Raw genomic sequence first — 19,010 nt, forward strand, 5'->3', positions numbered from 1 at the left:
TGCTTCTGGCCATTTGATTGTTTGGCCTCCAAAAATAAAGATTTGTAAATATTTCCCACCATGGGTCATCCACATGAATTCTCTCTGTTCTTGTATAAAACTAATGCCTAGGTTTGGCATTTAGGAATGCACTGAAATGGGCTCTGAAGTAAGAAAAGCATTTCATGGGATGAAGGAACCAGGTCAAAAGTGAAAAAGCTAGAAGTTTACATTTTAAAACTCAGCACACATTTCCAGGTAAAACTGATTTAAACCTCTGTCCTGAGGTTTTCATTTTATCCATATGATTTAAAATGTCTACAAGAACTGAAGCCCCTTAATTCCAGTCAACAAATTTCAGACATTTTGTTTCTTAAGAATTTCTTTTTTTAACATTCTCAACACAAAATTTTAAAACGAAACAAATTAGAAAGCATTTTTAGCATAACGAAGGGGTATGTTTTTTCAGAGTGTATGAAGTCCACTCTTCTCTTGATAATCTTCATAGAAACGTCTCAGTGACTGAGGAATTCTGGGCGTCACAGTGCTCAAGGCTTGAGTGAAATGTTTTTTCCTGGTGCATTTGGCTTTAATGTCTTCTTCTAGCGCCAGAAGGGCGGCCTCTCTACAGAGGGCGATGATCTGAGGGGAGAGAGAAGGCAATCAATATTGGTTTTTAGAAATGTAGCATTTCGGTGTAAGTTCTGCAACTATAAGCACATTGCTAAACCTATTCCACTTACATTTTCAAAAGGATAAAAAGTAATCACCTTCATTCCCAAACAACACGTTAAGTACTCGTGTTCTGTTAAGTACTCAGAACCAGGAGCAGCAACATAATCAAGATAATGGCCTTTGCTTACAGCTGTAAAGGCGGAACAGACCGGCTGGCACATTGTCTCACGTAGGACTATGAAGGATGAGTGTGTACGTGTGGCGGGGCAGGGAAGGAGGCACTATAGTGAGGTCCGGCTCATCAGCACACCTGGCCACGCACAGAATCGCCACATTCCTTTCAGCCTTTGATGTATTACCAACATGTAAAAGCATTTCTTTATGTGCATCTCTTTAATGAGTTCTTAAATCTCGGGAATATCAGATTGAGTTGTCTCTGTTTACTTTGGAGAGCTGCGTTAGAACAGAGAAGTGAATTCTGTTTACTCAGCCAGGGAAGCTGAAAGAATGGCAAAGAATGGAAAAGGGGGGGGGGAGGGAGAGTGAGGGCAGAGTGGGCGGTGGGGAACCGGAAGGGAGTTCAAGTCTTGAATCCTGAAATGTGTTTTTAAGCTCTCTACTCCTCAGACAGCGGAAGCAGGCTGATGGCAGTGTCATTCTAAAGACACATTACTGTGGTGAAAGGGGCTTGTGGGATGAAAAGAGAGATTGTGATTTTCAGGGCAACAGGGAAAACAGTGATTGATACTGACTGCGCCCTTCTATCGGTAAATGAAAGGGCCAGCTGAAACGCATTTGTCCAGCCATTCAGCATATTTTCTCTGTTTGTTCACTTATTGAAAAGGCTCCTCTGCTTATGCTGGGCTAATGGCTGCTGAAGCAATTCAGTCCCTTTTTAGGGGATTTAGCAGCATGTTTTTAGGAAACTTTCAAAAAAACATGCAGATTTAGGTGGCTTTGTCAAATTACGACAATGACACTGTTAATTCTGGGCTTCATTAATGAGCACTGAAGTTGACTGCCAAGGTTCTGCATGTTAATGCTTTTCCAGAAAGAGTGGCTACCAACTTGAGGGAAAACATAAAACTTCAGGGATTAGTAAAACACCTTCATCACATACCCTGGTGCAAAAAGAGTTATTTTGAAAATAAGACATGATAAATAATAAGCACGGTAAGAGAGTGTGGAGTGCCCAGCATGGTAACCTAGCAATTCAATGGTCCCACTATGTGCCAAAGAGAACTGGGGGATCTCCTTGAAGGGCCTCAACCCTCCCACCTTCCTTCTGAGCAGCACTTTCCTCATCCGGGTAAGAATGTGAAGCACTGATTATGAGGCTAAAAAGTTGGAAGAAGGTCCAGAGGGGAGGAGCCAGAGAGGACTGGATTTTCTGCTGGCAGCGGAGCCCAGCCCTCTGACAGTTCAGGAACGGTCCCACTGCCTTGCTCCCTCTCAGGCTAAGTGGAGTAGAGAAGCCATCACTCTGGGCATACCACGTCTTGCACACTTCAGAAGTGAGACTTAGCTCACAGAGCATCAAATGCTACGAACATTTACTGAGTACATGCCACGTGTGCCAGACAACTACTCATGACTGTGCTGACTGACTGCTATGTGACCAGTGCCCCAGGTTTTGTACAATGCAGTGATCAGCTAATGTGAAGTCTTGATGGGAGCATGGCAAATAGAGTGGCCAGAAGAGCTCGTGTAGCGAGGTGGTGGTGGGTAGGGAGTAGGGTGGTGGGGAGGTTGGTTGAGTTGAGGAAAGGAGAGGTGACTGGAAGGCTGCCTGGAGCCTCTCAAAGTTCCTGGAATTTGGTTCACAGAGCTACTTGGTAAGTGATTAATTCTGCTGGCACATGTGAGAAAGTTCACAGTCTAAGAGGCTTCCTCTCAATACACAGAAATAAAACTGGAAGAAGAAATGACTATACTCCTGTAATTCCTGGATTCTCCAGGTAGTCTGACGTGTCAAGGTAGAGCAGGTGGGTAATGACAGGTCATTGAGGCCTCAAAGGCTGTCCTTGGGGTCAGCTCCCCTAAGTAATTTCTCTTTGCAGGTCAGCTTTTCTTCTTCAGTATCTGCATCTATAGCTTTTTCTCTAAGCGGTAAATTGCATTTTGCCCTTATGTGGTGGCTTCCATGGCAGTGACAGAGGGGCCTAGATGGTGAGATGTGGTCAGAGCAATCTCAGCCACTTGAAAGCTGGATGTTTGTAACTTGAGGCCTCTAGTGTATGTTAACATTTGAGAAATTCCCTGTAATATTTAGTACTGGCCTGACCCTTATTTAACAATTCCATCCAACCAGGAGATCTACAAATCTGTGAGATACAGAAAACTTGGACAGAGTTTGACGAGAGTGCTGAGAAATGTGTGGATTAGGCACAGATGACCTTTAGAACCTTTGAGAGACAATGACAAGGGAAACGGCGGCAGAATCCTGGCCCTCAAGGACCGCCCAGGAAGGTGTCCTCCTGGGTTTGCAGCTGTTTGCACTTCCAGGGTGGCAGGAGGACTACCTGAATGCAATACTTTGCTTTGATAAATGTCATCCTGCTTCTTTTTATTTACAAGGACACCCTGAAGAACCAGCCAATTAGGCAGTCCTTTCCACCACTTTTATTTTCCTATCATATTTACTTAGCAATACACAACCTGTAACTGAGAGGAAATAGTACACTACTCATAACTGACCAGTCATGCTTTCATCAATCACACCTACTGAATAGCTCCTCTGTGCAACACCTAGGTGAGGCCTGGTGTAGCATCTAGAGATGTCCAAGACACAGTACCTGTCTTCTGATGCTCCCAAACCAGGAGGTATAGACAGCAGCTAACTTTGGTGGGGAGAGAAGGCAAAATACTTTGGTGGGGAGAGAAGGAAGGAATTAGTGCTTCATAAACCGGTGTGGGAAGGACAGAATTTAGATATTATACAAGGAAGGAAAGGGCATTCTGAGAAGAAGGAATAAAGTGAGCAAAGAAATGGCAAGATGGGGAAGGAGACCAAAATGGAGAACTAAAAGTAAAAGAGTAATTCCATAAAAAAGGGGGGGGGCGCGCACTAAAAAGAGCAAGGATAGTTTTCAGAAGTCACGAGGGCCGCAATGGCAGCGAGGGCTCGTCAATGACAGGCATCTCTAAAGCTCTCACCGACTTCACAAGCATCTGATGCACAAGCAGCAGAGAGAGCACCGCTCCTAAAGTTCCTTTGTTTTTATTTTCCCCATGAAAGGGCTTCTTGGTAAAAATTCCAAAAGGAAAAGCCTTAATGGTATTGCTGGTTCTTCTCTCCTGACCCAACGAAGAAGACAGGTTGAAAAACAGGCGTATCTTGGGTTCTGCTGGCTCTGGGGTCACGGTTTTGGTAGGAGTGCCAAGAGACTGTACTTCCGAAGGAAGGTGCCGCTTTCCTGCTTGCTCCCATGGCCCATGCCAGCATTCCCCTTGAGCTATTAGTGTCTTTCAGAAGAAGTATTTCTCAACAAATACGTTTTAGGTAATCGTGTTTATACTGTTTCCCATGAAGCACGGCAGACTTTTAAAAATTTTGTGAAGCCTAATAATGATGATCTGCTTAATTTTTTTTAACCCAGTGTTTCCCACAGAACTCCCCCCCCCCCCCCCGCCCTGTTCTTGGCAGAAAAACCTATAACTGGCCATTATTAGAGTTATTGGGGATCTTCAGCACAGACTCTGGGAGGTGCTAATTCCCACCAAACAACTCAGTCAAGGCACAATATGACTCTTGCCTGTCTCACACCTTTTTTCTTTTGCTCTCCCCTATTCCAGAACAGGGAGAAGAGGGAAAGGGCTGAGCAAAAGACAGAGGGTCAGTCTGTTTAATGAGGTCAAAGGGCCACAGCACACATTTGTACTTGGAGATATAAACAGTTAGTATATATTTGTTGAATTGAACCCAACAATTCTTTAATTTAAAACAAGTTTTCAAAAAGTGTGTGCTACATGCATCTTTCTCATATCAGGCCCATAACCTGTAATATTTTCACTTACATTTCACATGACCTAGACTTTGTCAGTTCTACTGAGGCTTTTGGAATGATAAAGTCAGTAACAAAAACTGCTTCACACTGTGATGGATGTTCCTCTTCAGCAATGTTTCATCTGAGGCACTACTGGGACCCTAGTTCGTCCTTAGAACACAAATGAGGACTTCTGGCAAGAATGCCTGTGTTAGTCTGAGAGAAGCTTCCTTGGGTATCAAAATTTTTTACACAGGACAGAACATTTTTGCTGTGTTGTCATGGGGGAAAAGTGTCCTGTAATTGAGAAAACGTGCCAACAATGCAGTAATATGTATATTGGTTTAGAGGACTGAAATGGAAGCTTTGTTTAAAAAATTTGTGCAAATGGTGATCTACTCTTCCACTTGATGAAAGTAATATGGCTCCCATTAGTTGCTGAGGGATTTTCTTTTCTGTATTAAACTTTGAAAAGGGAGGGTTTTTCTGATAAATTTGCTAATACATCTCTGAGAACGAATACTATAAAAACTGAGTAAAAGGAGCTCCAATTTAAACTAGGACCTCCTCATTACTTTCTCAAGCTTGTAAGAGAACCTACCGAGATGAGTATATGTATAAGTAGCTACCTCCCTAAGAGGCTACAGACACCACACGCCCCCCTTCTGCTGGCATCATATTCAAAAGCAGACGGAGTCGGGGACTCCACCGTGAGGGTCTTCAGCCGAATTTCCCCCAGGAGGGCACAGAAGAACCTCACTGAGAAGATGTAGCTGAATTGACAAACTGGAATCACGGGTTGTCTGGAATGTTAAACTAACCTGTTTACAAAGAAAACGCTGGACACTTGAGCACCTTACTTCTCTGGCAAAAAGGGTTTTGGAAGCTTTTCCCTGACCCTTCACAATCTTGTCCTCTTCCCCACAGGCTGCAGGCTAGATCATTTAAATAAATAGGGCGCCTTTACCCTTAGGCTGTAAAAGCAAAAGGTTTTGGCTGCCTCTGTAAAGCTAGGTGTTATGTTGTGACCAAAATATTGTACCCGAACTTAAAAAAATATATATGTGCCTTGCTGCAAAGGTGAAAATACTATCTGTTTAGGGGAAATAACAAAGGAGACAAAAGATTAACAGTGGTCCAAGGTCTCGCGGTCAGAGCTAGACTAAGACATGTTGTTTCTGTGGCCATGACACCCATTTATTTGGTGCCAATGTGTCACCAATTCTCTTTCCATTTGTTCAGCAGTAATAATAGACCTATCAGATTCCTGAAAAATAACATAAATAATAGAAATCCTCAAAAGAAAGTCACTGAAGGAAAGAGTAAGTGACTGTTTTCAGTGATGCAAGGACCCAGGAGGCTGGATTTCATGCTGGGCTGACCCTCTGAGAAAGCAGTGCCTGTAGGACACCACTTAGCAGTAACTGGATTACGGGACAACCACGCTCATGAGGGTACGAGCAGCTTCCCAGGAGGAGGAGGCTCTTGACCACTGAACCTTGGGAAATCTAATTACCTCACTTTTAAATGCAAAAGCGCAAAAGAGGCAATTGTGCTGAATTCTGAATGCCATGAAGAGTAAGAACAATGTCTTATTTCACTGAAGAAGAAAAAAATGAAACCTTTTGTACATAGCCTACGGTTCGTTCCCATCCACAGACAAGGAGAATTGAAACAGGTGGGCCAGCTTTGTAACACAGAAGCAGGCTCACTACGAACATGGAAATCTGTACTCTTTCTAAGCAGACAGTAACCGTTTTTTAAAACGATATGATAAAGAACAGTAGTCAAGGCAAAGACTGTTTGTTTGCCAAAAACTAATCAACAGGCAGGAAGACCTGCAGTGTTGGGCAGTGTTCTGAGCACTCGTCCTATGCGTGGCTACCTGCCCCGTGTCCTCAGCGTCAAGGACACCATCTTCTCTGGCTCACTGAGACTCTTTTCCATTTCCAGACAAGGCCTGGGTAGTATGTGCACTTTTCTCCTGACTGTGAACAGACTGGGACAATGGCAGCAGCTGAGCACCTGAGAGTGCAGAGGATGTAGGCCTGCAGACGAGGCGGGGGGGCAAAATCAGTAATGTACAGATGCTAATTTTTTAATATATAATTTTGTGTAACCTGTATGTGCTATACTCTTCAGAGATCACAGCGATATGTTCTCATTGCCCACTCCCTCTGAGATGAACTGCACCCTCCCAGCGGGGTGGAAGGTAACAAAGTTCTGAAAGTGGCTTAAAGCGGCAGGGGAAGCCTAGCTTGGTTCTATCACTCCCCGCCCCTCTCCCCCGACCTCCAGCCCCTTGCAGGCACAGGAGCCTTCAGATCTGTGGCTGAAGAGGAGGCTAATTGACAGGGTAACCTTAGGGGAGGAGGACAGAGGCTGTGAAGAGCAGGGTTCACGTTCCTCTCTAATCAGCACACCAGGGCTGCTGAGAGGTCCACAGGAATGACAAGTGCACCCTATGGGGTCTATGCGCACAGGACATGGCCGGCATGGGTGGTGAGCTATATAGGAGAGTGTTAGATGTGGAGGACTGAACGGGAGGTAAGAGCGGCCAGCCATCCTTGGTGCGCTATGTGCCCTGGTGCATGCAGAAGCAGAGCTGCCCTCCCCGCCTGCTCCTGCTGTCTGGCGGGAGGAAAGTGCCTCCAGTGAGGTCTAAATGTGCTTTTCAGCCTCTTTGTATTTCAAGTGCACTAAATAGCTTTAAAGAATCTACCAAAAGAAATGGGCTGCAGTGCTTGAAAAAGTACTAGGTATTTTCAAGACAGCGGTTTTTTTCAAAGCGTCCTCTGTCTGGAACACCTGTGACCTGTTGAGCCTAATTGGGCTGCAGCTGGCCAGGACATTATGTGCCAGCTGCCCATGGCCCCGCCTTTCTTTTCACTTTCCCAGCCTGCTACCTCCTACCCTGTGTGGGGACGGTTTAGAAGCCAGGGAGGAGTGGTAGCCTGCTGTTCCAGAATAGCTTGCACTGGAGGTGCTTAGGAAGGAGGCTACCTGGGAGATGAGGTGTTCATTCTCCCGGCCCCATTGACACCTGCTCAGAGGTGGCTGAATGGTGACCGAAAGAAGCCTTAGAAGCTGAGAGCCACAGTGCGGCAGATGAAGTCCAACTGTCCCAGGCAGGAACCACGAGGGTGCCCAAACTACCCAGAAGGCAGCTCAGAGGGAAAATGCGGGCCAGAGAAGGGAGTTCTGGGGCGGGGAGGGGAACAAGAGGCCCTTACTAAAAGTCCTTTAAAATGCTACCTCATGGAAAACTTTTAAGTCATGATGCTAAAAATCAGGATTTGGGAGGACATATTTAAGAAATTACCTAAGTATTGCTCTTGGGCTACATACATTCCCTTGAATTGTCTGCAAAATAAGATGATGATGATGAATCCTTCTGAGATTATGTTAGGGTCATACTGTCTAGTATGCTATACACAGTACTGAGTCAAAAGAAAACAAGAATTTCTGTAAAGACACATTCAAAGGCAGTAAAAAAGAGGGAGAAAACCCTTGGTTGCTTACTTTTCACTGATTTAAAGTTATTTTGAGGCCACTAAAAATATAGCTGAGGTATATGAACATCCTGTGCATAACCCTTCATTATTATGGCATGGAGAAGCCCATAATAATTTTTACTTTTTAAAATTTACAAATGCATCAATCATTCCATGGAGCTCTGGGGCTGGAAAGATCAGGAGTTTTTATTCTTACTATTTCTAGAACCATCTGCACCTGTGGGAATTTTAAATGTTTCTAACATTAGCTGAACCATAATAAAATAAAAAGGAATATTTTTAGTTTAGAAAAGAATTGGTATGGGAATGAAGAGGATGGGAACCAGGGCAGGGAAGGAGAGGGAGGAGAGGAAGGATGAACAGATGCTGAGAACCCCCTATACCAGCCGTGGGCAAACTACAGCCCGCAGGCCAGATCCGGCCCGTTTGAAATGAAAAAAACTAAAAAAAAACAAAAACGTACCCTTTTATGTAATGATGTTTACTTTGAATTTGTATTAGTTCACACAAACACTCCATCCATGCTTTTGTTCCGGCCCTCCGGTCCAGGTTAAGAACCCATTGTGGCCCTCCAGTCAAAAAGTTTGCCCACCCCTGCCCTATACATTCGTTATTCTAGAAATCTTTATGACAACTAGCAAGTTCGGGCCCTGGGGATATAGCAGCCAGGTCCCTTTCCTGGAGCAAGGTGTGTGAAGTCCCGGCTAATCCATTTATTTCCTCTCCAGGTTCACAGTGAAGGTTTCACTGGGAGGCATAGCCTGAGGCAACTTCATTACCACCCCACACTCTCCCCAAGCCTGACTGCTTGGGTCACTTGTTTTATGGTCTGGCAGCCACTTGTACTATTCGCTCACATCACAGCTGTCAGGGTGTAGAGCTCTTTGTGGTACATGTCTATTTCCCTCACCAGACTAGGACCTCCAGCCTTGGCCTTGCTCTCCTCCCCAAACATATCAGGTTAGCATGCCCCTTGACCTTTGGGAGTCCACTGCTGCGGTCTTCTATAAACTGAAATATAAACTAATTTTTGCTTTAAAAAAATATGTATGTGTGTATATATATACAAACACTCAGTTCCTGCTGTGATAACTAATTGAAGCCAAGACCACTGTCTATTATGGTTTTAAAAAAGCAAACATGTCTGGGGCACAATGGGTCATTCCAAATAAAGAGGTGTATTTGTGAGCCCTTGTGGAACTAATGACCAAGCTATGACCAGAAGTTACTGGAGTCATGGGATAAAAGCACTTAGGAAGGGGAGAGCTTGAGGCTAGCGTCCAGGCAAAGAGAGAAGAGCAGCACGGACATGTTCTGGGGAGAGGAGACCAAGCAAAGTCCTAGCTGCTCTAGGGCTCCTCTCCAAGTCTGCAGGTGGTGGGAGCTGGGGAGGTGGTGGCTGCCAGAGGTGGGGCATTAAAATATGTTGTTTTATGAATTTAGTGTAGCCTAAGTGTACAGTGTTTGTAAAGAATAAAGTCATGTACAGTAATGTCCTAGGTCTTCACATTCACTCACAACTCACTCTCTACCTACCCAGAGCAACGTTCCATCCTGCAGGCTCCATTCATGGTTAAGTGCTTTATACAGTTTTTAGCTTTTATACTGTATTATTACACACCTTTTTTATCTTTAGGCATGTTTGGATACACAAATACTATTGTGTTATACAGTAACATGCTATACAACAGCCTTATAATCAAGGAGCTAAGGCTCTATCATACAGCCTAGGTGTGTAGTGGGCTATACCATTCAGATTTGTGTAAGTGCCTCTATGATGTTCACACAATGACAGAATCACCTAATGATGCATTTCTCAGAACTGTCCCCATAGTTAAGTGGCACGTGACTGCACTCTACTCTGGGAGTGCTCAAAGAACCCAGCATCCCAAGCTAGACAAGATCCAAAGATGTGAGTAAATTAAGCACAAGGGAAAATGATGTAATCAAGAGACTCGGTAAACAAGGGATGTAGGAGGCTGGCTGTCACCAATGTAACACAGCATAGTGTTTTATAGCAAACATTTTTGTATAAATAGGAAGAGTACATGCTAAAATAATAAAAATATAGTATAGTGAATACATAAAGGAGTAATAGTCATTTATTATCACCAGCAAGTATTATGTACTGTACATAATTGTATATGCTGTATTTTTATAGGATTGGCAGCGTAGTAGGTCTATTTATACCAGCGTCACCACGAACACCTGAGTAAATGTGTTGTGATGGCTGCAGTGCCACTAGGCAATAGCAATTTTCAGCTCCATTATAAGCTTATGAGACCACCATTGTATGTGTGGTCTGTTGTTGACAAAATGTTGTTATGCAGCACATGACTGTATTTGGGGTTTGCACATAATGCAGTACCTTTACACCTAGAGTTTTCTTTGAGGAGGAGAGTATAATCAACATATTCTATCTAATAAAAGAGCAATGTGAAAATTGACCATCACTCCAACACACAAGATGGCCACCCCCATGTGGACACAAGATGGCTAGCAGGGGAGGGCAGTTGGGAGGGATCAGGCCTGTAGGGGAGGGCAGTTAGGGGTGACCAGGCTGGCAGGTAAGGGCAGTTAGGGGCAATTGGGCCGGCAGGCGGGCAGTCAGGCATCGATCAGGCAGGCAGAAGTGGTTAGGGGTAATCAGGCAGGCAGGCAGGCAGGCAGGCGAGTGGTTGGGAGCCAGCAGCCCTGAATTGTGAGAGGATCAGGCCTAAATGGGCAGTCGGACATCCCTTGAGGGGTCCCAGATTGGAAAGGGTGCAGGCTGGGCTGAGGGACATACCCCACCCCCTGTGCATGAATTTCGTGCACCAGGCCTCTAGTAACATTATATTTGTTTTAGATTTACACCATAATGATTCGATATATGTATACAGGGCAAAAGTAGGTGTACAGTTGTGTGTGAAACTTTATTCTTGTATTATTATTCATTAATTATTGTATTATTTTCCATACAAATGGTAAACCTACTTTTGCCCCACCCTGTATATTGTGAAATGATCATTACAATATAATATCCATCACCACAGTTACAACTGTTTTTCTTGTGATGATTACTTTTAAGATCTATTCTCTTAGCAACTTTCAAATATACGCCCCATTATTTTATAATGTTTGTACCTTTTGACCCCCTGCACCCATTTCACCCACCCCACTCCCAGCTCATTACAGAATGAGCCCCTTTCTCTTTTCTCATTCTCCAAGCGGCTGCAGGCTGGTTCAGCCTGGTCAGCAGCCTTGCTTCTTACATCTAAAATCATTTTAAAGAGTATGTCATGGTGTTAATGCCTATCTGTGTTAAATAGAAAACAATTTGCATCTAGCTAGGAGGCATCTAAAGATAGGTCCTGATGAGAAACATGGAGTATACCACTAGCACATGACAGAGAGTGAGAATACCATATAATTATTTATCTTACTCTTATTTTAAGGATGTCATTCTCATTGACAACAGTATTGTCCTAAAAGAAAGAAAGCTCTTCTTCTCCCCTAGAAATGGATTTATATTAAGTGATGTCACCATCAACTAAAATATTCTAGAACACCCAGGATATATGCACATTTCTTCTTCATTTTTGCCTTCTGACTGATAATACTTATGTTGCTTATAAGCCATTTGTTAGAAGCTAACATTGTATTACTTTGTTTTAAATTCAGTGTCATTTATTACATAAACTGGATGCTATTTCAAGTAGTACTTCACCAGTTTTGTGTGCTTAATCAACATACTAGTGGCCCGGTGCACGGATTCGTGCACATTGAAAGGAAACTAATTAGAAGAAACATTTTAATATTGCTATTTGCACTTTCTCCCTCAGTGCCTGAGAGCTGGGTGGTGGCCCCACCTCCTGCTGCCATCGCTGGTGGCATCTGCAGGGCAGTGGGGACCCCCGCTTGCATCTGCCTTGGCCTGGCACCGCCTGCTCACCTGCTCCACCATCCCACTGCGGTCCTGCTCTCATTGGGCCCATCGGGGCCGGCAGTGCCTCCACTGCTGCCTGCTGCCAGCCCCGCACTGCTGATGGTCAGTGCACGTCATAGCAGGCGGTCAAACTCCCAGTCGACTGCCTACCCAAGGGGACAATTTGCATATTAGGCTTTTATTATATAGGATAATAAAGATTCTTAACCTAGGGTCCATGAATATCTAGATCAGTGGTTCTCAACCTTGGCTGCACATTAGAATTACCTGGGAATCTTTTTAAAATCCTGATTTCTGGGCCTCATCCTCCAGAAATTCTGTTTCTTTGTTATGGGGTGGGGCCACATCATTAGTAACAAAAAAATAGAATTTCTGGAGGATGAGGCCCAGAAATCAGGTTTTTAAAGATTCCCAGGTGATTCTAATGTGCAGCCAAGGTTGAGAGCCACTGATCTAGATGGATCTAAGAATATACTGAAACTCATGAAAACTTTATAAGTATTTTTCTAGAGATAGTTCAAAGCTTTCATTATATTCTAAAAAGGAACCATAACTCCCAAAGGATTAATAACCACTGAACTATAGTAACTATATTTCAAACTGTAAATCCTATGAATGCTTCAAGTAATATCTATATTTCCCTTCCCAGATGACTTAGGCCAAGTGCAACTTGTCTAGAATTAGCCCAGTACAGGAATTACACAATGGGGCTGATCACAGTTAAAGGCAAGGAGTTCTTGCTTTCTTAGACCTTCCTCTTGTACTCTAGGAAAATTAAACAGCTGCCCCTACATATAACTACATGCTATTGAGATCTTTATTGACATGAAGAAGAACCTAAAGAACTATATCCTATTTCATTTACTTGGCGGGGGTCGGGGGGGTGGGGGGCATAGCAGGGGGAGCTATGGTAATAAGACACTAAGACCGCAAATTTCAACATACTAGTTAAGGAATGCAAAAGCCAAGTTCCTAAGATTAAATTAGAATTTACAAGTGGTGCGGATTAAATGTGTGATTTTAGTTAACCCATGAGTTTTTAAATTTAAGAGCATGTTGGTTTGTCAGGTGTTTTTTTTTATTTTTTATTGTTGTTTTAAATTGATTTCGGGGGGGGGGAAAGAAAGAGAGAGAGAGAGAGACATCAATGATGAGAGAGAATCCTTGATCAGCTGCCTCCTGCACAACCCCTACTGGGGATCGAGCCTGCAACCCAGGCATGTGCCCTGACTGGGAATCGAACCCGGGACCCTTCAGCCCACAGGCCGACGCTCTATCCACTGAGCCAAACCGGCTATGGCTGGTCTGTCAGTTTTGATATTTAGAATAACATCACGTATGAGGAATTCAGAAACTGAGGGACTGGCTTCCTTATCTGCAAAATTATATGGTCTGCTGCTTATAAGGAGTGATATACACTTTGAGCTTTATTCCCTGGGTGTCCACTGAAAAGGAAAAAAAAAGAAATCTCTAATTTTACTAATTTGAAAGCCAATAATGAGATACAGCTCTCGCCTTTTAACAATAAAAAGATATGTGATACAATGAAAAGAAATTACAAATACTTGTAAAAGTCCATCATTGACAGGACAATCATTTTCAATATAGTTATTCTTAGGCCAGGTCAGGGTGGAGAATAAGGAATGATTCGCTTATGAAAGCTTTAGCCAAAACATGCATTTGTTTTTCTTTTCTGATCGTTAAGTCCACCCCTTACTTAATGACTACAAAACCTAAACATTTCTTCTTAACTACTATTACCCAAACTCCTTTGCAAGAACTATAATGAGAGAACAAGATTTGTGTCAAGGACATCATTGGAAAGAGACCAGTAGGTATTTCTAACTGAACAAAAATATTTCAGAGATGAGTTAACTGGACACAACGGAATTCTACAATGGAAACAATTTTGCAATCTTAGTCTATGTATTCTCTACCAAGAATGATGAAATATACATACAGAAGCACCCAATACTTTTGAAACGGGGAGAAAATTGCAGTAAGTGCCAAGAATTTCCTCTGAAGGGCTATGCTTTCTCTTTTGGAAACCTAGTCACTAAGCTGATGGGCTACACCTTGGTGACAAGTACCTCCAAGTTTTAGCATGCAGGCATCCAACTGGAAAGAAAACTACACCACCTTTCACATGGTGTGTTAAGGTGTCTTCTGTGCACATTTTACAATTACACTGAAGAGTGTGAGCCATGAGAAATTCTGAATTACTTTACAGGTCCATCTACTCTCCCATACAACTCTGTTCTCTTTGAGAAAAAAAAACAAAACACAAAATCAACATTTATATGTATGTACTGTATATGTGTATATACACACTCATTTGCAGAAACAATATAAGTTCATGGGCATGGCATGCGTCTAAGCACTATACTAAACTACATTTTACCATCAGTAGTACTGAAGCCCACTATTTATGAATCTTTCAAAAGTTAACTGGGCGGTTACGAGCCCATCACTTTGGCAACAACCCAGCAGAGCTGTGCCTTTAACAAAAGAATTTGTAATAAAACAAGATTTTACATGCTGAAACAAAATATTTTAAAACATCTTTCTGCTGATTGCTCATTTTGGTAATATCTGTGGAATTTAAAACCCACACACACAAACACAAATATTCCCATAGATTATGTTAAGTTTTGGGTTAACCTCAAAATTATTAAATTTTTATATCAATCTTTTAATGAACACTTTTGATTTAGTTTCTTTAGGAGGAAAACCAAGTTCTGAAAAGACATTAAGGCGCACAGCCATCCTGGGAAGTGAGGAGGCTTGGAAGGGCTGGAAGGGGAGGCGATATGAGGCAGGCCTTGGGTTGCCTGGTTGGGGGAACGAGAGGATATAAAAAAGGCCCTTATTCCTTCTCTGCATAGGTAAAGTTTTGTTGCTTACACACTGCTTCCTCTCAAATACTGTCTTGGCAACACATTACCTCAGAATGTTCTGTAGAAAAGGTGCCACTTTGGAACCTGTGCCCCTGCTCCCTGCCAGCCACACTTCCGGCCTGTACCCAGCCTGCTGCTGTGGAGCCAGTTGGTTCTAGCTGCCACTTTCTAGGGCTGTACTGCTCATTAGAGTCCAGATAACTTTTGGGCTGTACAACTGGTTTCTAGGCCACAGGTATCAACCAAATACGAGAAGGATGAAAAGCCTCAAGGCCATTAGTCAAATTCTCTCAACTGATTATGGAATCTATAGGAAAAATTAAGGCTGTTCATTCTGGGTGATGATTCCAGTACAGGTCATGGTCAAAGTTTGAAGTTATCTTTGTATTTAATCCATTTTCTTTTTTGGCAACTGAAACATCAGAAGAGAAAGCAAATAAAAATTCAACTGTTTTGTGTGGGGGAGGGGTCATAAATAGCTAATAGACTACAAAGCTAACATCTAGAGCTGTTTAGTTTGGAAGTTTGTATAAATTTTTTTTGGAGACAGTCTCTAAATTCAATTAAAGTTGTGCATGTAACTGGAAGTGTGTGCTGAGAAGGTGGAAGGAGGGGCATACTGCAATGGATGGCATTCCAAGTGGGGAGAGCTCCGACTCATGCTACCAGGCTAAGTGGCTGGACAACGATTTGAAGTGTCTTCTGTAAACCTGCCCAATTCCTACTCAGGAGAATACAGAGGGGAGAGAGACAAGATTGACATCTTTAAAAAATATTTAGGGGAAGAATATTACCTTCCCCCCCCCCATCTCATTACATTGTTGTTTTTAAATAGGGAAAATTCAAACATATGTAATAGAAAGAGTAATGTACAGTGAACACCATTCACCTGGTACCCAGCTTTAACAATGATAAACACAAGGCAAACCTGGTTTTATCTACACTCTAATCCTCACCACCAACACTGCGCTGAACTTTTTGAAGCAGATCCCAGAATCATAATATTTAATCCATAAATATTTCAACATAATAGCTCTAAAATAATGCTCTTTAAAAAAGCATAGCATCATTATTCTAATTTCTTAATATCATCAATATTTAGTCAGTCTTAAAATTTTGCCAATTATTTATAATTTTATTTCACAGACAATTTGTTCAAACTGGAATCAAGATAAGTTCTACACACTGAATTTAATTAATATGTCTCAAATCTAAAGGATATCTCTCTCCTTCTTTTCCCTTACAATTTATATTGAAGAAACTGGATCACACATCCTCTCTCGTTTCCATGTTCTTTATTTTCCAACAGCGTCCCTGTGGTATGATTTAACATATTCCTCTGTCTGCTCCATTTCCTGTACAGACTCAGGTTGGATTTTTTGGAATACTTCACAGGTGACAGAGATACATATGGTGTCTGGCTACCCTTCTTTTTATGGTTAGTAGTCACTTATAACTGTCCAAGTCCTTTTACTTCATTAAGGGTTGCAAAATGGTGCTATCCTATTTCTGTTATTCTTCTTCATTTATTGGCTGAGATATATTTATTCATTTGTTTTTTGGCTGGGAAGCTTTCCACAGCCTATTGCCATCTTTTAAGATAAATGTTGGCACACTATTCACACTTTTCTTTACCTTGCCTTTTCACTTAACAATTGAAAATCACTTAATAGGTTGTAGAGAGCTATTTCTCATTCCTTTTACAGTTGCATAGTTTATTCAACCAGGTCCTCAGTAATGGGCATTTGAGTGGTTTCCAGTCTTTTGTTTCCTTTTAAGACTTATTTATATGTCAATCAAAGTCTAAAGGCAGTCAAATAGGACAAAAGTCAAATTCCAGCAAAAGAAAGAAAGAACGAACGAATGAACCTGGGAAGATGCTCCTACTCACTTTAGCATGGATATAATTCTAGGGATACAGAATTATATCCTACCTTCACGCATCCTAAATTTAGAAAAGATGAGTGTTAGAAATCCTATTTCCTGCGTCCTTTTGCCTGTTCTTCCCATTTTTCACATTGCTCTGCTCCAAGCAGCCTTTCAAGACCTCAGCCTCTGACAGCTCCAGTCACAGCTACAGAATGACCTGGCTTTTCACTGAAGCCTGGCTATTGGAGCTGACTCCCACCTCTGGTGCTCGCCGCTGCTGCCAATACCCTGCTGCAGGTAAAGGAATGGCAGTGCTCATGGGGCTGCTGGTGGGATCAAGGTCAGTTCAGATTCAGCTCCTGGGCTGTCAGGAGTGGTATCATGGGCTGGAGAAGTGAAGACAGGGAAAGGAAATTCAGGACTCCTTATTTATCCTGGTAATTCAAACCAGTGTGGTTCTCCTGCATCGAGTTTTCACGTACATGGTAATGTGCTTCTAATTCTCAGAGGATCACACACTCACATTCACAGACTATTCTAATGTAGAAGTAGTGTTCTTGGTCCCTGGTTTCTAGTCTTTACCTATGACCTCTCAAAGAATGAACCTACTCTCAGGCCTTCAAATACTCACCTATGTACCTTTGACACATTCATCTTCATCTCAGGCATCTCTCTAGGAACCTACAGTCCAAAGTGCCCAACACCAAATAAGTAATCTTGACCTGAAAACTGCCTGCCCCACTAACTCATCCTCAGTGACACACCTTTCTCTATCGTCCAGGCTCAAACACTGGGAACACATCCCTTTTCTGTTATCTCATACCACTCAATCTGACCATGTCTCCTGTTTTCTATATTGATTTACCTGGAGTCAAGTAAAATTCAGAAATGACAGTTCTATCCAAGAGAGTCTAATAAGTGGGAGGTGGGTGGAGGGGACTCCCTAACAGCTGTGCTTGGTTCTTGGCTGCACCCTGGGGAAAAACCTGAGAAACCCTGTTGGCCTGCTGGTCAAGAGTGTAGATATGTGAGATACACTGAATATGTGCAAAGCACATGCCTAGGAAAACTAAGACCCCAAAGGCCAGGACAAATCATCCCTGATGGATAAGTGGAGTTGATTTCGTGGGCCTGAGCCCTCTTAGGAGAGAGAGCAATCACATGTGAGAGGGGCTTAAACCACATCCTGGCAGCAGCACTGAGGGACTGGGTGTGAGAGCCAAAGGATGAAGGTGCCATGGAAAGTTGTTTCAGCTCTCCTGAGAAGGAAGGGTTACAACTGTTGATCTCGTGAGGCTCTACAAGCCAAACCAGAACCCGTGCTGCAGAAAACAGGTTTTTATTCAATAAAAGGAACAGGAATAATTTAGCAGTTGGCCAAATATGGAGATAGCTCTAGAGACAGTGAGTAAATGACCTTATGACAGGATTTTATTCAAACACTGTAAAGACAGTTTTTGTTTACATAGTAAGAAAGAACTTTCAATATGCTTCCCGCTCTCTTTACTTGTCCCTGTTTCAGTGGGTTCCTAAGATGCATCCTACTTATGCACTGGACTCCATTCCTTTTTCCCTCCATCAAGATTTGCTGCTGTATGTATCCCCCACATAGGATCAACTTTTTCCACCAGCATAAAAATATGCCGTAAAATATGTCTCATCTTAAAAACAGTCTCTCCCTTGTCACACAAATCCACCACCAGCAGAACTCCTGGGAGAGATGTATTTATCTGTCTTTCCTACTTGCACTCAAATTCACTCAGTGAAACTCACACCCTACATAGGATTGCTCTGTCAAGTTCATAACTCAGGGGGTTGTTGAGAAGACATTAACCAAAGAACATTATATATATATATCTACACTAATAAAAGAGAAACATGGTAATTGGCGTATGACCGCTACCCTTCCCATTGGCTAATCAGCGAGATATGCAAATTAACTGACAGCCAAGATGGCGACTGGCAGCCAGGCAGCTTAAACTGAACATGAGGCTTGCTTGCTTCAGTGGCGGAGGACTCCAAAGTTCCCCGCCTGCTGCTGCCGGCCTCTGAGCTTGCAGTTTGAAACATTGTGTTACAGATATAGAAGCTAAACAAAACCCCAGAAACCTGCTTTAGTCACCAGGCTTCAGCCAGCAGGATCGCAACATTGTTTCAAATC

The 19,010-nt window shown here is 42.7% G+C and overlaps 1 protein-coding gene across 1 annotated transcript in view; it reads right to left on the minus strand.

Moving 5' to 3' along the window:
- Positions 1-244: 244 nt before the first annotated feature.
- Positions 245-19,010, minus strand: part of SPATA5 (spermatogenesis associated 5) — a 255,913-nt gene continuing 237,147 nt past the window's right edge. Inside the window, exon 16 of the mRNA XM_006762881.2 lies at positions 245-621. Within this exon, the coding sequence (XP_006762944.1) occupies positions 445-621 (177 nt within the window). The 3' untranslated portion in view covers positions 245-444. The remainder of the gene's footprint in view (positions 622-19,010) is intronic.

Source organism: Myotis davidii, unplaced genomic scaffold (genome assembly GCF_000327345.1).
Source record: "Myotis davidii unplaced genomic scaffold, ASM32734v1 scaffold438, whole genome shotgun sequence".
NCBI classification, from domain to species: domain Eukaryota; kingdom Metazoa; phylum Chordata; class Mammalia; order Chiroptera; family Vespertilionidae; genus Myotis; species Myotis davidii.